The sequence below is a fragment of the Cavia porcellus genome, unplaced genomic scaffold, assembly GCF_034190915.1.
Source record: "Cavia porcellus strain 051 isolate PalLab524CR breed Dunkin Hartley unplaced genomic scaffold, mCavPor4.1 scaffold_21, whole genome shotgun sequence".
Taxonomy (NCBI): Eukaryota; Metazoa; Chordata; class Mammalia; order Rodentia; family Caviidae; genus Cavia; species Cavia porcellus.
Genome location: NW_026947504.1, coordinates 38,995,687 through 39,013,824, shown reverse-complemented (window position 1 = coordinate 39,013,824; position 18,138 = coordinate 38,995,687). Strand labels below are relative to the sequence as shown.

Here is an 18,138-nt window from a genome sequence, read left to right as displayed (position 1 = left end):
TTCATTTCCAGATATTCTAATTCAAAAGATTCAGCACAGAACCTGGAATGTACCCTGGAATTTCAATTAGCACTCCATAGAGTCCAATGGCCTATGCATCATATTTTGAAAAAACATTATTTCCAAAGACTGCTTCCAAATCATTAGGCTTTCTGAAGTAAATTTTCATTCAACAAATATTTACCAAATACTTACTGTGTATACCACTTGAAATGCAATGATGTATGGAAAACCTTTGCCTATTACCTATGTTTCCTTCATATGTGAACCTCCTAGTGCCACCAATTTCCTTTCACAGCACGCATCACACTAATATTGCTTTCGCATGTCTCCTTCACTAGAAACTCCATAGGACAAGACAGGGAGCATTTTTTCAAAAGCAGACATATATAAGCCAAGATCTAGAAGATGAATGTGTAAACTAGAGAAAAGGTAGGAAGAAGCAAGCAAGCTGCGGCAACAATACTTATAAAGAGAACAGAACTCTCCTCAATACAATTTGTCCTTTTTCTTAACTCTTTTTATTCTTCTAGCAGATATCACACTCAATCACACATAGTACTCTACTTTAGCTCTGTAATATTTATTCCCTTCATCAGAGAATAATACTCCAAACAAAGGGAAAGTACATTCCTTATGTAAGCAGGCATCAAATATTTGAATGAGGAAATATAGGATCTTATTACCTAACTGCTTGAAAATATGTAGTACCGAGGCTAGAGAAACTTACCAATTAAAAGATATTTATAGCAAATTGATAAAAATCATCTCTGCCCTGCTACAGTCTGCAAAATATAGTTCAATCAACATCAAACCAAAGCCTATGTTTTTCAATATAAAGACAAAATTCAGTAAATCTCAGGTGCTGGGATATATTAAAGGAGAGAAAAAAGAACACTTACTAAGTATCTACATTATTTTACTTAATCCAAATCTACTGAGTATTATTTGATCACCTATTATTTAAGAAAAGAAAGCAAGGCTAGAGAGACTGTCTGCTCAATACAACAGAGAGTGCAGAGATTTTAAAACTTGTTTGCCTGAATCACACTTTCCCCTCATCCACCACATCATAGTTACCCAAGATTAATTTGGATTTACCTAATTCATTTAAAGGAGACTGGTATAGTGGTAGAGTTTGGCCTTGCTCTTTGAATATTATTGGAGTTGAAGCTAATTGATAACAGGGTTTTCTTTGTGGTGTTTTAAATGGATTGGGCTCATAAGTGTTGACTTTATATTCAGATTCTTCTGCAGGTTCAGAGTTAAAGGGTGGAGCCTCTGAAGAAAGTTCTTCAAACCAATTAAGACTTATAGGTCCTAAATCTGTAAGAGAAACAAAAAACTCACCTTAATCAATGACACAGAAAAATTTATCAGGCAATAAAAGTCATAATAAAGGATATGTGAAATTCATTACTTAAGGCATGTTATATAAGCAAGGTAATCCATTATCTAATAAGGAGATAACACTTAGCTATATTAGCCTTTTATTTATATCTAACATTTACTTTCTTGTCCTAATATTAAAAAACCATTCACAATAAGAATGTATTCTCCTATATGAGTGTATGTGGCACATTTATGGGTACAAGAAACATGTACCCTATCAAAACTGGAAAAAAAAAAAAAAAAAAAAAAAAACTTCCAGGAAGATGGCAGAGTGGTAAACAGCCAAGAAAGAGCCAGACACTGGAATATGCATTGCAAGGAAGAGAAGAAAGAGAAAAGTGGGTCCCCTGGGCCCAGGAAGGATCTGAAGCAAGAACGGAAGCCCAAGGGGAGGGTGAAGAGAGAAACTTCAACAAAGGAGCAGGCAGCAGTGGTGTCTTCTCCCTGACTGGGATTCATTGTGTGGCAGAAGCAGTTCAAATCTGTGACTGCTGGCAACCCTAGAGGCCTCCATGGAGACATGCAGCAGTGCAATGGCGAAGCAGACCCCATGGACTGCACTGGCCAGCCATTGATGTGGCCTTCCCACGAAGACAGCCATTGGCCAGGAGCCATCTTGGCCAGGGGCCAACAGAGCCTGGAACTCAGAACAACTGCAGGCTCCCTCTAGTGGCTCCCAGCTGAGTAACAGCCTGCAGAAAGTGCACTGTCTGCCGCAGGCTAATAGATCTGGTTCCAGCCTCAAGCCAGAAACCAATCTGAACATAAGAGGAAGTAAGGGTGCAGGCTCGCGGAGATTACCCATCACCCTGCCATAAAACTACTGATGCCTTGCTGGGATAAATCACCATGGATCTGGACTCTGTCTCCACATGCTGTCTACAGTGATAGCAGTGACAAACCTTGATGTGGATTTTTTTTTTCTGTTTCTCTTTTCTTTTTCTTTCTTCTTTGTTTGATGTTCTTTTCACATGAGTGTGAATGTGGTTTCCAGCTTTCTGGTGGTTGTTCTACTGTTTTGTTCTTCCTTTTATTTTTTCCTTCACTCTTTCCCTCTTGCCTCGTGTACCAGTTTCCCAAAGTTTGCATGATCCTCCTCTGTCTTTCAGCTCTGCTTCTAATCTCTTCCTCTTCTCCTATTTCTCTATTTCCCCCCCCCATAACCCCTTTTAAATTTTCTTCCTTAAGGATAATATTGGCATACTGAGGACCTATTTGCAATTTTCTTGTTTGTTTTAGATTTTATTATATAACCACAAACCTAGTTCATACAGATAAAGGTGGAAAATTAATGGTTACCTCAGTTTGTCATTATCTAGGCTGTGTTTGATGCTACTGTTACTGATTGTACCACTTTAGCCAAAGTGATGTAATTGTTCTAACCAGTAGCTCTTCCTGACATACCAAGACTGAATTGACTAAGGGTCATGAAAAATACTGTAGGCCAGTGCTAAAGAACCAGGGCTTGGGCCAAGTAAGCAGTAACTTCTCATTCCAATGAATTGAAGAGGTAGAATCCTGCAAGAGAGTCAAAACCCAAAAGCCCGCTACATCTGGAAGACACTTCTGAGAAATAGTCATTTTCTAAGGGTTCTAAATATCACCAATAAAGCAACTTACAACCATCAATTTACAAACATTAACCCACAAATTAAACTTAAAAAAAGAAAAAAAAAGAAAAAAAAAAAAAAAAAGCAAATGAGAAGACACTTCAACAAGATGCAAACCCAGACATCCTGTTCGCCAAAGGCAAACTTAGGGCGCTATGAGGTGGAACACTCTGAAAGCCAGCCACTTGGAGTCTCTGAAGTGATAACAACAAAGCAAAGAAACAAGGCTCTAGAAAAAAAATCAAATCAGAAATCATTTCTCCAAAAACAGCTACAGAGATGATGACCACAATGAACAACATGCTTAGTGACTCCAGAGCAGATACAGATTAAAAAAGAAATAGAAGAGCTTAGGAAAATGGTGGCAACCAGTAATGCCTAACAGAAGAAAGTAATAGAATCCATAAAACAGATTCAAGCAAGTAATCAGAAGACTAAGAATTCCACTGCAGTAGCCACAACAGAATGACTCAATGGGAAGATAATCTCAGACACAGAAGACAGGTTTATGATTAGAGATCATGAAAAGAAAGATTGCTTAAAAATAGCAGCAGGCCATGAAAAATCAATCCAGCAGCTGCTAGATGATGCAGAGAATAACATAAGATTGATTGGAGTCAATGAAAAAGTGAGAAATAGCATAAATGATACAAAATCTGTGCATAAATATGGCAGAAAACTTCCCAAACATAAAGAATTTGATATACAAGTAAGTGAGGCATAGAGGACTTCAATTAGCCATGATTTTAAAAAGTCTATAGCAAAGCATATAATAGTCAAGATTCCATAAATTCAACACAAAAACAAAATATTAAAAGCTGTTAGAAAAAAGAAACAAATCACCTATTAGGGAAAGCCATCAGAATCACAGTTCATTTCTCAACACAAACTCTCAAGTCAAGGAGGAATTGGAGTGAAGTATTTCAAGCCCTAAAAGAAAACAACTTCCAACAGAGACTGATGTACTCTGAACATCTGAGGAAATTCATGTACACCAAACTAGCACTTCAAAACATTCGGAAGGACATTCTAGAAAGACATAACAAGGACTACAATTCCATAAGCTTCAAAAGAATGAATTCATCAGGCAAGGTAAACAATTAAACAGAGAGGCAAAAAAAAGGGAGCCAACTACAGGAAAACAACAAGACAAAGATAAGTCAGTGCATACCAGTTGTAACCATCAATGTTAATGGTCTCAATTTATTAAAAGAAACAGACTAACAGAATGGATCAAGATCCAAGAATATGCTGCATAAGACGGGCACATTTAATTAAAAAAAAAAATTCATGAAAGTCAAAAGATAGGAAACAATATTCCATGCAACAGGAATTCAGGAAAAAGCAGAGACAGCTATTCTATTTGTGGACAAAGTGGATTTCAAGCAAATACTGATCAAGAAAGATAAAGAAGGTCACTATATCCTTGTAAAGGGAACAATACAAGAGGAAGAGATAACAATCATACATATATAGGCAATAAGTATCAGTGGACTCAACTATATAAAAACATATCAACAGACATAAAAAATCAAATAAGCACTAACACAATTGTACTGGGAATCTCAGTAATCCAATGTCACAAATAGACAGATCAACTAGACAAAAAAATCAACAATGAAATATTAGAACTGAACTAAATTTTTTTTTTAATTGGTACTGGGGATCGAACTCATGACCACCTGCTTGCAAGGCAGGTGCTTATGCGGCTGAGCTAAATCTCCAGCCCCTGAACTAAATTTTTGAAAAAATGCACCTAACAGATGTCTAGAGAATGTTCTATCCCACATCAGAATACACGTTCTTTTCAGCTACACACAGGACATTCTCCAAAGTAGACCACATACTAGCTCATAAAACATGCTTAAATAAATGTAAAGGAATTGAAATTATCCTGTGCATATTATCAGACCATAGTGCAACAAAATTGGAAATTAATGGCAAAAGAAATCTCAAGAACTTCATATTTAAATGAAAACTAAATAACACTCTCCTCTACAATCAATGGATCACAGAAGAAATTAAAGAAGACATTAGACAGTTTCTACAAATAATTGATAATGCCAAAACAACATACTGGAACTTATAGGACACAACACAAGGAGTCCTATAAGGGAAATTTACAGCAGTGAATATCCCTATCAGGAAAACAAAATGAGTTCAAATAAAAAACTTAATGTTGCTTCCAAAAAAAGATGAGCAAGTCAAGCCAAAGCTCGTACAAGAGAGGAAATTATAATGTTCAGAGCAAAAGTTAATGTAATGGAAACTAAGAAAACAATACAAAGAATCAACGAATCAAACAGTTGCTTCTTTAAAAGATTAAATAAAACCAACAAACCCTTAGCCAACCTTAAAAAAAAATAAATAAGAAAGAAAAGACTCAAATCCATACAGTTAGGAATGAGAAGGGTGAAATTGCAACAGATCCTGCAGAAATCCAGATCATGTATACATACTTTAAGAACTTATAGTCTCTTTTAAATTTTATTTTACAGAGAATAAAAATACGCAAAATAAAACAATAAAGCCAATCAAAACAAAGCAGTATAAGTGACACAGGACTTCAAAAACAATATGAAATCAACGATGATTACCATAATGCCTCTTGTTGTCTTCAAAATAACTGCCCATATATTCTTACATAGTAGAAATCAAACAAAACACAACAGAATAGAACCAATAAAAACAAAACAATGAATGCAATAAAGGACTTCAAAACAAGACAACAGTAAATTCAAAATGGCTACTATAATATATCTTGCTATCTTTGAAATCACTGTCCACGCCACTGGATATAACACAATCAAACAAAACAAAACAGCATAAAACCCAACCCAACCAAACAATGAAAATGATATAGGACTTCCAAACAAGATAACAGGGAGTTAACAATGGCTACCACCTTCAGGAGATTCCTCAAGATGCCACACTGCGTAATTATCCTCTGAATAGATGATCAGACTGATGGCCCTAGACCTGCAGTCAGTGAAACACCAGACACCACAAACATCAAATTGCATTTCACCTTTATAACTATCGTTGCAGTGTGTTTCTCCAGATCAGCAGGTTGCTTGGGGGGTGGGGTGTGTATGTGTATGCTGGGCGTTGGGGTAGGATGGCAGGTGGGCTCTTCTTGTTTCCCAGTCTTCGAGCCGGCAGGGGCTGGGGTCTGGCTGTCCCCTTGTGTGGCCCATACATAGTGCCGATTTGCAGGAGGGCTTATGAACTTGCATTCTAATAAGATGGAAAACGCAGGAAAAAATGGACAAAGTTCTAGATCCATATGAATTATCAAAGCTGAATCAGGAACGTATAAAAATTCTAAATAAGCCAATATTAATCAATGAAATTGATAATTAAAAATCTAGCAACAAAGAAAATTTCAGGCCCTGATGGATTCACGACTGAATTCTATAAGAAATTTACAGAATACCTAATACCACCACTTTTCAAACGCTTTAATGAAATTGAAAGGGAAGCAATACTCTCAAATTCATTCCTGGAAGCAAGCATTACCCTGATACCAAAACTAGAGAAGGACCCAACTGACTAATATCAAGAATATATAAAGAACTGAAAAAAAAAAAAAAAATCAGACCCTCCAATTTCAAAGACCCAATCCAAAAAGGATACCTGAGATGAATAGACTTCTCAGAAAAAGTACAAATGGCAAATGAATATATGAAAAAATGTTCAATGTCACTGATCATTTGAGAGATGCAAATTAAAAACATGCTGAGATTTGCTCTTACTCCAAAAAGAAAAGCTATCATCAAGAAAACAATTAGTAACAAATGCTGGTAGGATTGTGGGGGAAAAAGGAATACTTTTCCAATATTGGTGGGAGTGTGGGGAATAGAAATTGGTATGGAGGTTCCTCAAAAAACTAGGATTAGAGGCCTCATTTGACCCAGCTATTCCCTTTCTGCATATCTTTCTGGAAGAATTAAAAGTATCATACCACAGTGATATATATGTATTCATGTTTACAGCAGCAGAGTTTGTAATAGCTAAATCTTGGAACCAATTCAAATGCCCAACAACCAATGAATGGATAAAGAAGATGTGGATTTTAAATATAATGGAGTATTACTCAGCCATAAAAATAAAATTGAGACATTTATAGCTAAATGGATAGAGCCTGAGATCATAATCATAAGTGAAATAAATTGAACAGATGGGTAAATATCTCATTTTCTTTCTGGTGTGAGAAAGTGTTGGGAGCCTTCAATAATGTACCCTGGGGCACAACCAAGTCACTGTTGGAGCCTGCAGTTTATTCCACAATCATAAATGTATACACACCAAACACCAGTGCACCCAAATATATTTTAAAAATCAATACGAAAAACTAGATAAACGTATAATGATAATGGGAACGTCAGCACCCCACTGCCACAAATAGATTAACTAGACAAAAAAAAAAAGTCAAAACATAAAAGAGCTGAACCAAACCTTTGAACCAAAGGACTTAGATATCTACAGAGTATTCCACACAACAGAATATTCATTCTTTTCATGATTAAATGGTACTTTCTCCAAAATAAAACACATACTAGCTCATAGAACCTGCTTAGGACATAGTACCTTGGTTCATGAACTTTTCCATGATTCTGGTTGCAAACTTTGTTGGATGTGAAACAAATCAAGTTCAATGCTTATGCTTAATGTTGACCTCAAGGGGATATCTAATTTGGTTCTTGTCCAGTTCAGTTTGTGACCAGAATTAAGGAGAGAATTGAATTTGTGAACTGAGGTGCCACTGTAAATACAAAGGAACTGAAATTATCCCATGAATATTATCAGAGCACAGTGCAACAAAACTGAAAATAAATGGCAAAAGAAACCCCCAAAACTATTGGAAATTAAATAAAACCCACTTGAACAACCAATGGGTCACAGATAAAAATTAAAGAAAAAATTAGCTTCTACAATTGAATGATAATACTAATGTGACACACTGGAATTCATGTGATGCAATGAAAGCAGTCCTATAGAAGAAGTTTACAGCAGCGAATTCACACATCAGAAAACAAAGCAAACTCAAATAACCTAATATTCAACCTCAAGGTTCCAGAAAGAGAAGAGCAAGTTAAACCCAAAGCTCATATAAGCAAGGAAATGATAAAGATGAGACCAAAACTTAATGCAACTGAAACTAAAAAAACTTCAAAAAAAAAACCCCCAAAACAAAAAGCCTCAATGAATCAGTTAGTTGGTTCTTTGGAAGATTAAATAAAAATAGATAAACCCTTAGCCAACCTTATCACACCATAAATCAATCCTAGCATCACATCCTTAATCCCAGCATCACACACTCTAGATCCAGTCACTTTCACAGATCCAGCTCTACCTAAGTCCACAGGAGGGATCGATGGATCCAAGCCAAAACGCTTCCAAAACTAGGTTTTGGAATTTGCATTAGGTTTAATGCAATTCCAATCAAAATAGCAACAGCACATTTCACAACTAGAAAAAATAATCCTAAAATGTATATGGAAACAGAAAAGACCTATGAATAATGAAAGCAATTCTGGGCAATAAGGGCAAGGGAGCGTCACTAAGCTACCCTGATAACAACAGCATGATCTTGACAAAATGACGACTCAAATCAATGGAACACAGTAGCATACGCAGGAACAACCCTAAGTATACTCAGCTACCTTGTCTTTGACAAAGGGACCAAATACCTTCACTGGAAGACAGCCTCTTTAACAAATGGTGCTGGCAAAACTGGAATATACATTCCAAAGATTAAACCTAGATCATTATTTTTCCCCACACACTAAAATCAAAATGGACCAAAGATCTAATTATTGAGTTCCAGAAGGATGGCAGAGCAGTAAGCAGCGAGAAATCAACCTCTCCAAGACTGGAAATTCCAACACTGGAAAATAACATCTTCGGGTAGGAAAGGAGGGAAGTAGATCCCTGGGGCCCAGAAAGGATCTGAAGTGAAAATTTGAACCCACAGAGACAAGCAGAACTCATTACAAAAGAAGAGGAAAACTGCATTTCTCCCATTTCCTGGCTTGTAGTGTTAGAGAGGAAGATTGAATCTACAGAAACATAGTGAGGGAGGATGATTCCAGAGGCCTCCAGGGAAAGACACACCAGTGGAACAGCACTGGATGCTGTTCTTTACAACACTGGTGAGTGACTCCAGCCCAAACTTTTCTGTGTCCCCAGGAAGGTTGCTTGGTTGGATATCATTTTTGGCAGGGGCCAGCTGAATGCAGGACTCAGAGCAACTGTGGTGTGATTTTATCTGAGATCCCAATGTTGAACTCCCACAACAACTGGGTAAGGGAGAACTGCAGAAGGTGTCCAGGGTCACAGAGCCCTGGTCAGGTCTGCAAAAGACACCTAAGTGTTGTAGGCTGAATAACTCAGGCCCAAATCCCACAACCAGAGGTCAGGATCAACTGAAAGTACCAGAAACAGAAATCTCTCCTAACCCTATTGCAGGCTTGCTGGGATTATGAAGCACAGATCTGGGCTTTCGCCGTCTCCTTGGTCTACCAGCAAAAGCAGAGTCCATGTCCTGATGTGGACACTACGACAAAACTGTAGACCTTAGAAGACAGTGACAGGCCTGAAATGACAGAGAAATTTTTTTTCTTCACTTTTTGTTTGTTGGCTTCCACTGTTGTTGTTTCTTTTTAAAAAGTTTTTTTCCTGAGCATGTATATGACCTTTAGTTTTTATTGTTTTGTTCTTGTTTTTTTCTTTCCTGTCTTCACCAGATTCCTGAGGCTTGAATAATCTTCCTTTGTCTGTTAGCATTGTTTCTAATCTCCTTCTATTCTTTTCTCTGTACTTTCCCTTTTAAATTTTCTCCTCTTACAGTAAAATCACTCTACTCAAGGGATACTTACGGTACATAATTTTCTGACTTGTTGTTGTAGATCTTATTATGTATTTGTAAACTTTATACCCATGTTTGAAGGTGGCAAGTCAATAGTTATCACAGTTTGTCATTTTCTAGTCTGTGCTTGATGCTAATGTTATTACTGACTACTACATTAGCCAACGTGACATGGTTGTTGGGATCAATTGATCTTTCTTGTATGTCAATAGCTCAACTGTCTGGGGTCATAAACAATGCTATAATCCAGTACCAAAGAACTGTGTGCTAGACCAAACAGGCAGTAATCTTTCATTCCTAATAAAACTGAAGAGATCTGATCTTGGGACAAACTCAAAAACTAAAAGCCAGGTACATCTAGAAAAGACTTCTGACTATATGCAAGTTATAAGGCTCAATGCAGAAAAACAAGTAACAACAAAAAAGAGGGGAAAACACAGAAGCAAAATGCAACCCATAATCTCTAACTCTCCCAAGGCCAACTAAGGGGCACTGAGGCAGCAATCTAAATATTAAAACAGAAATATTTACTCTTTTAATAAATAAAATGGGTAAAATTCTTGAAGACATAGGTATAGGCAAAGATTTTATGAACAAAACCCTAATCACAAAAGAAATCTCACAAAAAGCCAACAATTAGGATCACATCAAATTAAAAAACTTTTGCACATTACAAGAAACCACCAACGGAATAAAGAGCCAACCCACACAATGAGAAAAACTTAACAGCTACTTCTCAAAGGCCTAATATGTACAATATATAAAGAACACAAAAAAAAATCAGACCTCTAATTTACAGATCCAATCCAAAAATGGGGCCCAAATTCAGAGATACTTCTCAGGTGAAGAAGTACAAATAGCAAATAAACATACGAAAGTGTTCAACATCACTGGTCATTCAAGAAATGCAAATTAAAAAAACACTGAAATGTCATCTCAGCCAAGGAAGAATGACTATCATCAAGAAATTAACTAATGCCAGGGGTTTAGTTCAGTGGCATAGGGCCTGCCTGGCAAGTCCGAGGTCCTGAGTTTGACTGCTCGTACAAAAAGAAAAATCAACTAATATAGAAGGGTATCGTGGCACTCGCTTGTAATCTCGGCACTCAGAAGGCTGAAGCAGGAAGATTGATATGAGTTTGATACCAGCCTGGGTTACACAATGAGTTCAAGTCCAGGCTGAATTATACACTGAGACCTTGTCTTAAAGACAAAAAAAGAAGGGGCCAGGGTATAGCTCAGTGGCAAAGCAACTGCCAGGCAAGCACAAGATCCTGAGTTCAATTCCCATTACAAAAAAAGAAGAGACATCAGCCAATAACAAATGGGAGTATAAAGTGGCACAACTACTATGTAAATCAATATAGAAATTCCTCGAAAAACTTAGGTTCCATTAGACACAGATTTCCCCTTTTGGGCATCATCCCAAAAGAGTTAAAAGCATCATTCCACAGTGATATATGAATACTCATGTTTACAGCAGCACAATTTATACAATGGTATCTTCTTTCTATGATTCTAGTTGCAAACCAAATTCACATACCAAATCAAACTTCCCCAAAAGGTCAGCATTGGACCTAACCACTGAATCTTATTTGGTTCATGACCAATTTCCATTGTGACAGAATCACGAAAAGAATTAAGTTTGTCAACCAAGGTATCACTGTAATAGTTAAACCTTGGAAATAGTCCATATGCCTATCAACAGATGAATGAACAAAAAAATGTGGTTTTTATATACAATGGAGTAAAATACTATTCTGCCGTACAAGATAAGCTCAAGGCATTTTTGGGTAAATGGACACACCCAGACAGTAATGTTAAATGAAATAAATCAGACACACAAATTTAAATATCACATTGTTTCCCTTGTGTGAGAAACCCAGAGTTTAGCAAATTAATGAGAAGTAGAAAGAACATGTTCAAATTGGAAGACGGGAGAGGGGTTTGAAAACGAAAGGAAAAGGAATTAAGAAAATGTGGTATTTACTCACAACAGAGTACTACTCTGCCATAAAAAGGATAAATCTGAATGACCCGTAGGAAAACGGATGCATCTTGAGATAAGAATGTTAAGCGAAATAAATCAGACACAGAAGCTTAAGTATCATAGTTTCTCTTATATGAGAAACCAGAAATATATTTTAAAAAGAGAAAAATAAAAGATAACAGGAAACTGGAAGACCTTTGAGAAATAGGAAGGGAAAGTAAAAAGAATTAAAATGTTACATACATGTACCAGCTCCCCATGATAAATAATCAGTATGTGCTACAAACATGTACTAATAAGAATTAAAATTAAATGCATGCAAAGATTCAAGAATCCAGCTATCTTCTGTTAAGTTGACATTAAAGTAAACCACAAGATTATAAAATTCTATTTTAATTTTGTTTTGGAAAATGTCATTTTCCATAAAAATACTGTTTACGATAATATGCAATGAGTTTAACTAAAACTTCCCAAGTTCTTAGTTTTAATTTCTAACACAGTAAGCTCTTTGCACAGTCACTGATCATTTTCAAGCATATAAGGAAAACTGAAACCAGTTTGTCAATCCCTGCATAAAGTGACATTATTACTGCTTCTCACTTTCTAATAGTACTTTAAGAAAAAAATTCTTCCTACCAGACAGTCTCATACACCAGGGTTTCTACACTCATCTTCTGGTTCCTTTTGAATAATTATATTCTTAATTAGATTTATGACTACAAGGAACAGCTTACAGTGTAAAGAAAATACAGTATTGGGTTAAGTCTTCATCTCGTTTTGCTGAAAACATTTTCTCAGTGTAATTTATCAAGGTTCATTAAAACCTGTTAATACCTGCTTTGTCGCATCGCCTCTTAAAAATTTCAAAAAAAGTTGGTCTCTCCTTGGACCCAATAGGCATGTTTCTTTACAAGTTTTCCACCTCTTGAATTACTGTACCTCTGCAAAAGAGCAAAAAACATACATCACAGGGATGCAATCTGTTAAGTAAAATCTGAATCGCTGATAAGCTTGTGTGCAGTTAAATTTTTTACCTTAGTCTCACCTTCTGGGGGCAATCACATAACTTACTGTGAGCATGAGAATATTCTAGAATTGTTCTGTACAATCCTGTAGCCATATTGGACAACAGCAACGCAGCTAATAGAACTCCAGAACCTTTCAGTATTAATTTTAACTGCGTTAACTAGACACGCGTGGCTAGCGGCTCTGTAGTCACAGAGCACGCCTGTTACAGACAAACGCATTTCACAACTCCCTCCGTAAATTTTCTGGGCGTAGCAATCACTGGGCGTTAAGTAAGACACGCACAGCTGCTTGCCCAGATGAAATTTCAGGTTGGGGCATCTACAGGGGGAATCCGAGGCTCGAGGGGCCGTGGGTGCGGACCAGGCAGGAAACGGCTTCCCAGGGAAGGGGCTCGAATGTACTCTGCGGGAAGGTGCCGGCGGGACGCAATCTTTTTTCTCAGAGGTGAAACTGCGGAGACAGGGAGGACAGAGGTCGCGGCTCCCACCCGGACAGCTGGGACAGCGGAACACGCGCCCGCTCCACCCCCGGCATCACTAACCCGCTCAGAGGTGCGGCTCGGTTTTGGCGGGAGCAAGCTGATAAACACTGCGTCAGCAGGTACCGAGGTGACGCGTTTGACCCCTAGAGCTGCTTCCGGCAAACTGCAGCCCCCAACAGGACTCAAGGCGCGCAACCCAGCACGGCCGCCGCCTGATTTAAGAAGCTCGCGCCAAAAACTCGCTGCGCGCGCGTGACGCGTGACGCCATGACGTATACGCGACGTACACGTTACCCGGAAGTCGGGCCTTGGGTCGCTCCCCGCGCAGTTCCTTACTTTCCAGTGTAAGGGCGATCTTGCGTAGCCGGGCTTCTACAGAATAAAAGAGAGCCGCTGAGGACTGCGCTGTCTTCTCCAAAGTACTAGTGCGCCCCGCGCGGAGGGGCCACCTACTCAAAGTGCTCCTTAAATTATTAACTGCTGCAGCTTGCCCGGGTACCTTTGGGACGGGATTTGGGTTTGGGGCTTTTGAAAGGCATTTGTTCTGTCTTTGGAGCTAGTGTTTCTTTAGGACTGTTCCCCAGAGTAGTCCATCCTAGAAAACCTCGAGTGGTCTGTTACCGTGGGCTTCCCTGCTGCGTAATAGCGAAAAAGGCAGAAATTGGAAGTCTGAGGATCCAAGTTTCAGAGGCATGTTGCTCTTAGCTGTCAAGACTTCTGAGCCCTCTTCTCCTCTTGAATAATTCCCCACCTTAATAAACTATTTCTGTAATATTAGGTATTTACCTGTGCAGGTGTGGTAATATCTTCGACATTTCTAGGGTGCCGATCTACTGTTTTTGTGTCTGTCTTTCCACTAAACTGACCTGCAAGACAGGAACATGACCTTACCTGAATTCACAGCAGGGGACAATCGTATTTTAAAGCTTATTTCGAGTTTGTTTCTGAACCCAGTAAGGCTTCAACTAGATTCAGGAGGTCAGCACTGCTTATGGGGGTTGCTGCTTCCAGAAGGTGCTTGAGCAGTGAAAGCAGAGGCAACCCTAGGTTAGAAAAATGAGTTCTGTGGTTTTTTTGGTTTTGTTTTGTTTTTTGAGACAGCGTTTGCTAATCAGTTCAGGCTGTCCTTGAGCTCACTTTGTAGCCTAGGTTGGTCTCAAACTCAAGATGATACTCCTGCCTCAGCCTTCCCAGGGCTGGGATTACTTGGTTCTTTAGAGATCTTTTGGTCTGATAACTGATAAGTTTTACCTATAGCAAGAGACTTCCCTGATGCAGCTGAAGTAAAGAGTTTTTTTTTCAATCTCATAGGTCTAATAAGTAAAGTTATGTGAGGGCTAATAATATCTACCACTTACTGAGATTTTATGAGTTTGGCATTCAGCTTTGTGCTTTACAAGCAATAGCACATTTAATTTTAACAGTAATCCTATAAATCAGTTAGTATTGTGTTGGCCTTCTGGGGGGGGGGGGTCCAAGGGAGATTTTCAAGGGTGAGGGCCCAAGGTTAAAGATCAAATGTGTTTTAAGACATCAACAACAGCAAGCAGCATGGAGCAAGAGCAGAGCAGAAGAGCCAGAGTGCAAGAGAACTGCATGTGTCTTTATTTTATATATCTTATACAGCTTGGTATCGCAGATTTGCATTCTTATATAGTGCCTGAACCAATTCATGTGTGTTTACTTGTGCTAAATCAGGGTTACATAACTGTATCCCATTGTGCACTTGTGCTAGACAAGCAGGGGGTCAAATCTTTCAGGTGTCCTTAGGCAGCCCTGAGTCTGAAGCAGTCTGAGTGGTTCCTCATAGCCCATCCCCCTAAAGGTCAGGGGTATATAAATGTAACCTTTTGCATGAAACCTTGGCACCAGTAGTTCCTTGTATTGTAGTGAACAGATCAAGAACCATGTGGCTTTGCAGAACAACTGTTTTCATTTCAACAGTTTCATCCATAAACAACATCAAAGCCTGGCATGTACCATTCAAGACCTGGGCCTTACATTGAGCAAGGGCTTCAACCTGGAGGGCTAAGTTTATTTTCCTTGCCCCTGGAGAGATGCTGTTCCTAGTAGCATCCCATATGCAGCAGTCCATATTTTTGGTCACTTGCTACTTCAAGCAGTCAACCATTGCAATGCCTGGTCAAGACATCTGCTAAGTCATTTCCCAGTGACAGGAGGAGCTTATGTCCTAAACCATGGTAAGCTTTTTGGCCATGCTCCTATACCATATATCATACCATAGGTTGGCACCCCGTAAGGGACTGTGCTCTTTCTGTCACTCCTGAGCTGCCCAAGCCAGCAGCCAGAGTGTTAGCCTCCTCAAGATGGCCAGCTGTCTGTGCACACATGTAGGCGGTCTTCTTCATGTGTCACAAGCAATTACGCAGCTCACAGTTCTGCCCATTGGTTTGACTTGCCTGTTTTGGTTTCAAACCAGAGCACACATGTATGTGGCTGCATAGCCACTCTGTCCACTGTGGGGCTACTCGATGGCTACACCCATCAATATACCAGGTATGAGCTGGAGGTCCCATTTTTGCATAGGGTTTAGGGGTCAAGACCTGTAGCCCATCCTACTGGGTTCCAAAACCACTGCCAGTTTGGCTGCCAATAGGCTAGCCAAGGACGAGGCCCATGCTTGGAGGTATGTCCTCCAATGTGTGAGAGTGGGGCCTGTGCCTCCACTCCTGGGAGGGGCTGTGCACATCTGTACCCAGCCCTCTCTGTCCTGTGACTCCTCACAGGCATGCAGAGCGGCATACAGCACTGCTGTTCTCAGTCAGGAATACCAGCTCTCGGATCCTTTCTACAACTATGACCAAAGCCCTGTAGGGTGTCCACTTTCCCTGTTTTTGCTATACTCTATGATCCACACTGACAGTTAGGATAAATGGCAGATTAGGGTCAATGACTCATGGGGCTTGCACATACGCAGCAGCCCTGAGTCCTGAAAAGCAGCGGTTGCTGCATCTATCCAGCGAGTGGCTTTCATTTGTCTGTGCAGCCCCATGTGGTGCCACTTCTTCATCTCATATAAAGAGCACAGCAGGGTAGTTAGGTGCAGTACATCCTCCAAAAACTTAGCGAACCCACAGATGCCTGTAATTAGTGTACTATCATGGGTCTGGTCTTACCCAGCCATATGACATCCAAGAATTTGACAGACAAGCCAGGTCCCTGGACCTTGTCTTTGTTCCTGGTCCATCCCCATGCCAGTAAAGCTTCCTTCAGACTATGCAAGGCAGCTTTCAAATCTGTAAGACAATAGGTTAATGTAATATCATCAGTACAAAACAGTGACATGGAGTGTGGCTTGGCCCAGATGACCAGGTCTTGATACCAAGTTGGGTTATACAAATAGCCTTGTGGCAACATTTGGAAGGTCCATTGTCTGCTTTCCTGGGTGAAGGCAAATTGGTCCTGACTGCCAGTGTCAGGTTGAGGCTTCACAGTCATTTGCCGTGACCCATCTGGTTTTTGCACATGCCATACTGAAGGGCTCGGAGTAGAGTGTATCGCTTGCCCATTTCAAGACAGTCTGTCCCATCTCCTCGTGATCTCCAGGTAGCCAGTACTGCCTCATACACGCAACTTGCATGGACTGTGGCAGAGTAAGCAGTACATGGTGTGGATTGCCTCATAGTATAGTTTTTACCACTCTCATTGCAACTAGAATTCTTGCATGGCCTGGAGCCAAGCATCAGTCAGTATGTCCACCCCTAGTATGTATGCAACAACTAAGGAAAAACAAACATCACACAGGAGTGGAGGCAAGCACCTGATACCCAAAGTCACCTGGACCTCTGGACTGTGGTGCAGTGACCTCTAGCCTCTTCTCTGCACACAGTAGGTCCTGAAAAACAGCCTAGGTTGCTGTACTGTGGTGCTATCAACACTAATATGTGCTGCACATTTTTTGGTAACCAGTAAATATCAATTCCACATGTGGCCTCCAGTCTCCCAGGACCCCCAGACCCAGGTACCTCAGCCTGCCTCCTAATTGGGGTAGAAGAAGGCTACTGTCACATCTTCCTGCTTCACCAGAGCTGCTTTAATCTTCTGGCCCTTGCCCATTAGCAGTATTGCTGCTCAGGGTGTAACTGCCTCCAGAATCAGCTGCACATCCAAAGTCTGCCCATGCAACGTGTCTGTGGTTAGGCAGGCAGCCAGTAGGTCTGTCCAGGTCTGGTATGTGGGAAGCCGCCTATGATGGCGCCCATTTCCTGCTTCCGGGTTCTTCCCGGCCTGAACAAGCCCGCCAAATTGTCATGTCTGCCCAGTTACCCGTGACGCTAGCCTATCAGCTTGTTAGACGCGCTTCTCTGTGATTGGATACTGCTTCCCCTTATAAGAGGCTGTTCCTGCCCCCAACGGGCGGAAGAGGAACCAACGTTGAGGGTGGCGGACCTTGTTAGGTCCGGTTCGCTGTACGCAATAAAGTTTGAGAGCTGATCCTGCTCGAGTTTGGTCTCCTGTCTCCCGCGGCTCCGCTCATCTGGTGGCCCGTACGGGGAAAAAGGTAAAAGACTCAGCGACGTGCCTCTTCGGCCGGGAGGTGCGATTGCTGTCACCTGCGGTACGACGGAGGACCTGGCCCAATAACAACGGAAGGCCCCGAGCGCCTCTTCTCTTCACCCTGATCAGCTACGTGAGATACAGCGGTTCCCGGGACAGGTGAGTACTGGATCGCCTGGGTTGGGTGGACGCACCTAACAGATTTTGAGCGCCACACGGGTGGACGCCGGTCTTTTTTTTCCCTTGC

General features: G+C 40.2%; 1 protein-coding gene across 7 annotated transcripts in view; it reads right to left on the bottom strand.

Moving 5' to 3' along the window:
* The window catches only part of Brca2 (BRCA2 DNA repair associated), an 86,923-nt gene that overhangs the window by 65,089 nt on the left and 3,696 nt on the right, over positions 1-18,138 (bottom strand). Inside the window, exons 2-6 of one of the 7 annotated variants that reach the window (XM_063232597.1) lie at positions 16,511-16,630; positions 14,160-14,239; positions 13,668-13,745; positions 12,698-12,804; positions 1,102-1,326 (exon numbers count right to left, since the gene is read on the bottom strand). In XM_063232597.1, coding sequence (XP_063088667.1) covers positions 1,102-1,326; positions 12,698-12,764 — 292 coding nt within the window. In that variant the 5' untranslated portion in view covers positions 12,765-12,804; positions 13,668-13,745; positions 14,160-14,239; positions 16,511-16,630. The other 6 variants (XM_063232598.1, XM_063232600.1, XM_013140935.3 and 3 more) reach the window with 6 other exon arrangements.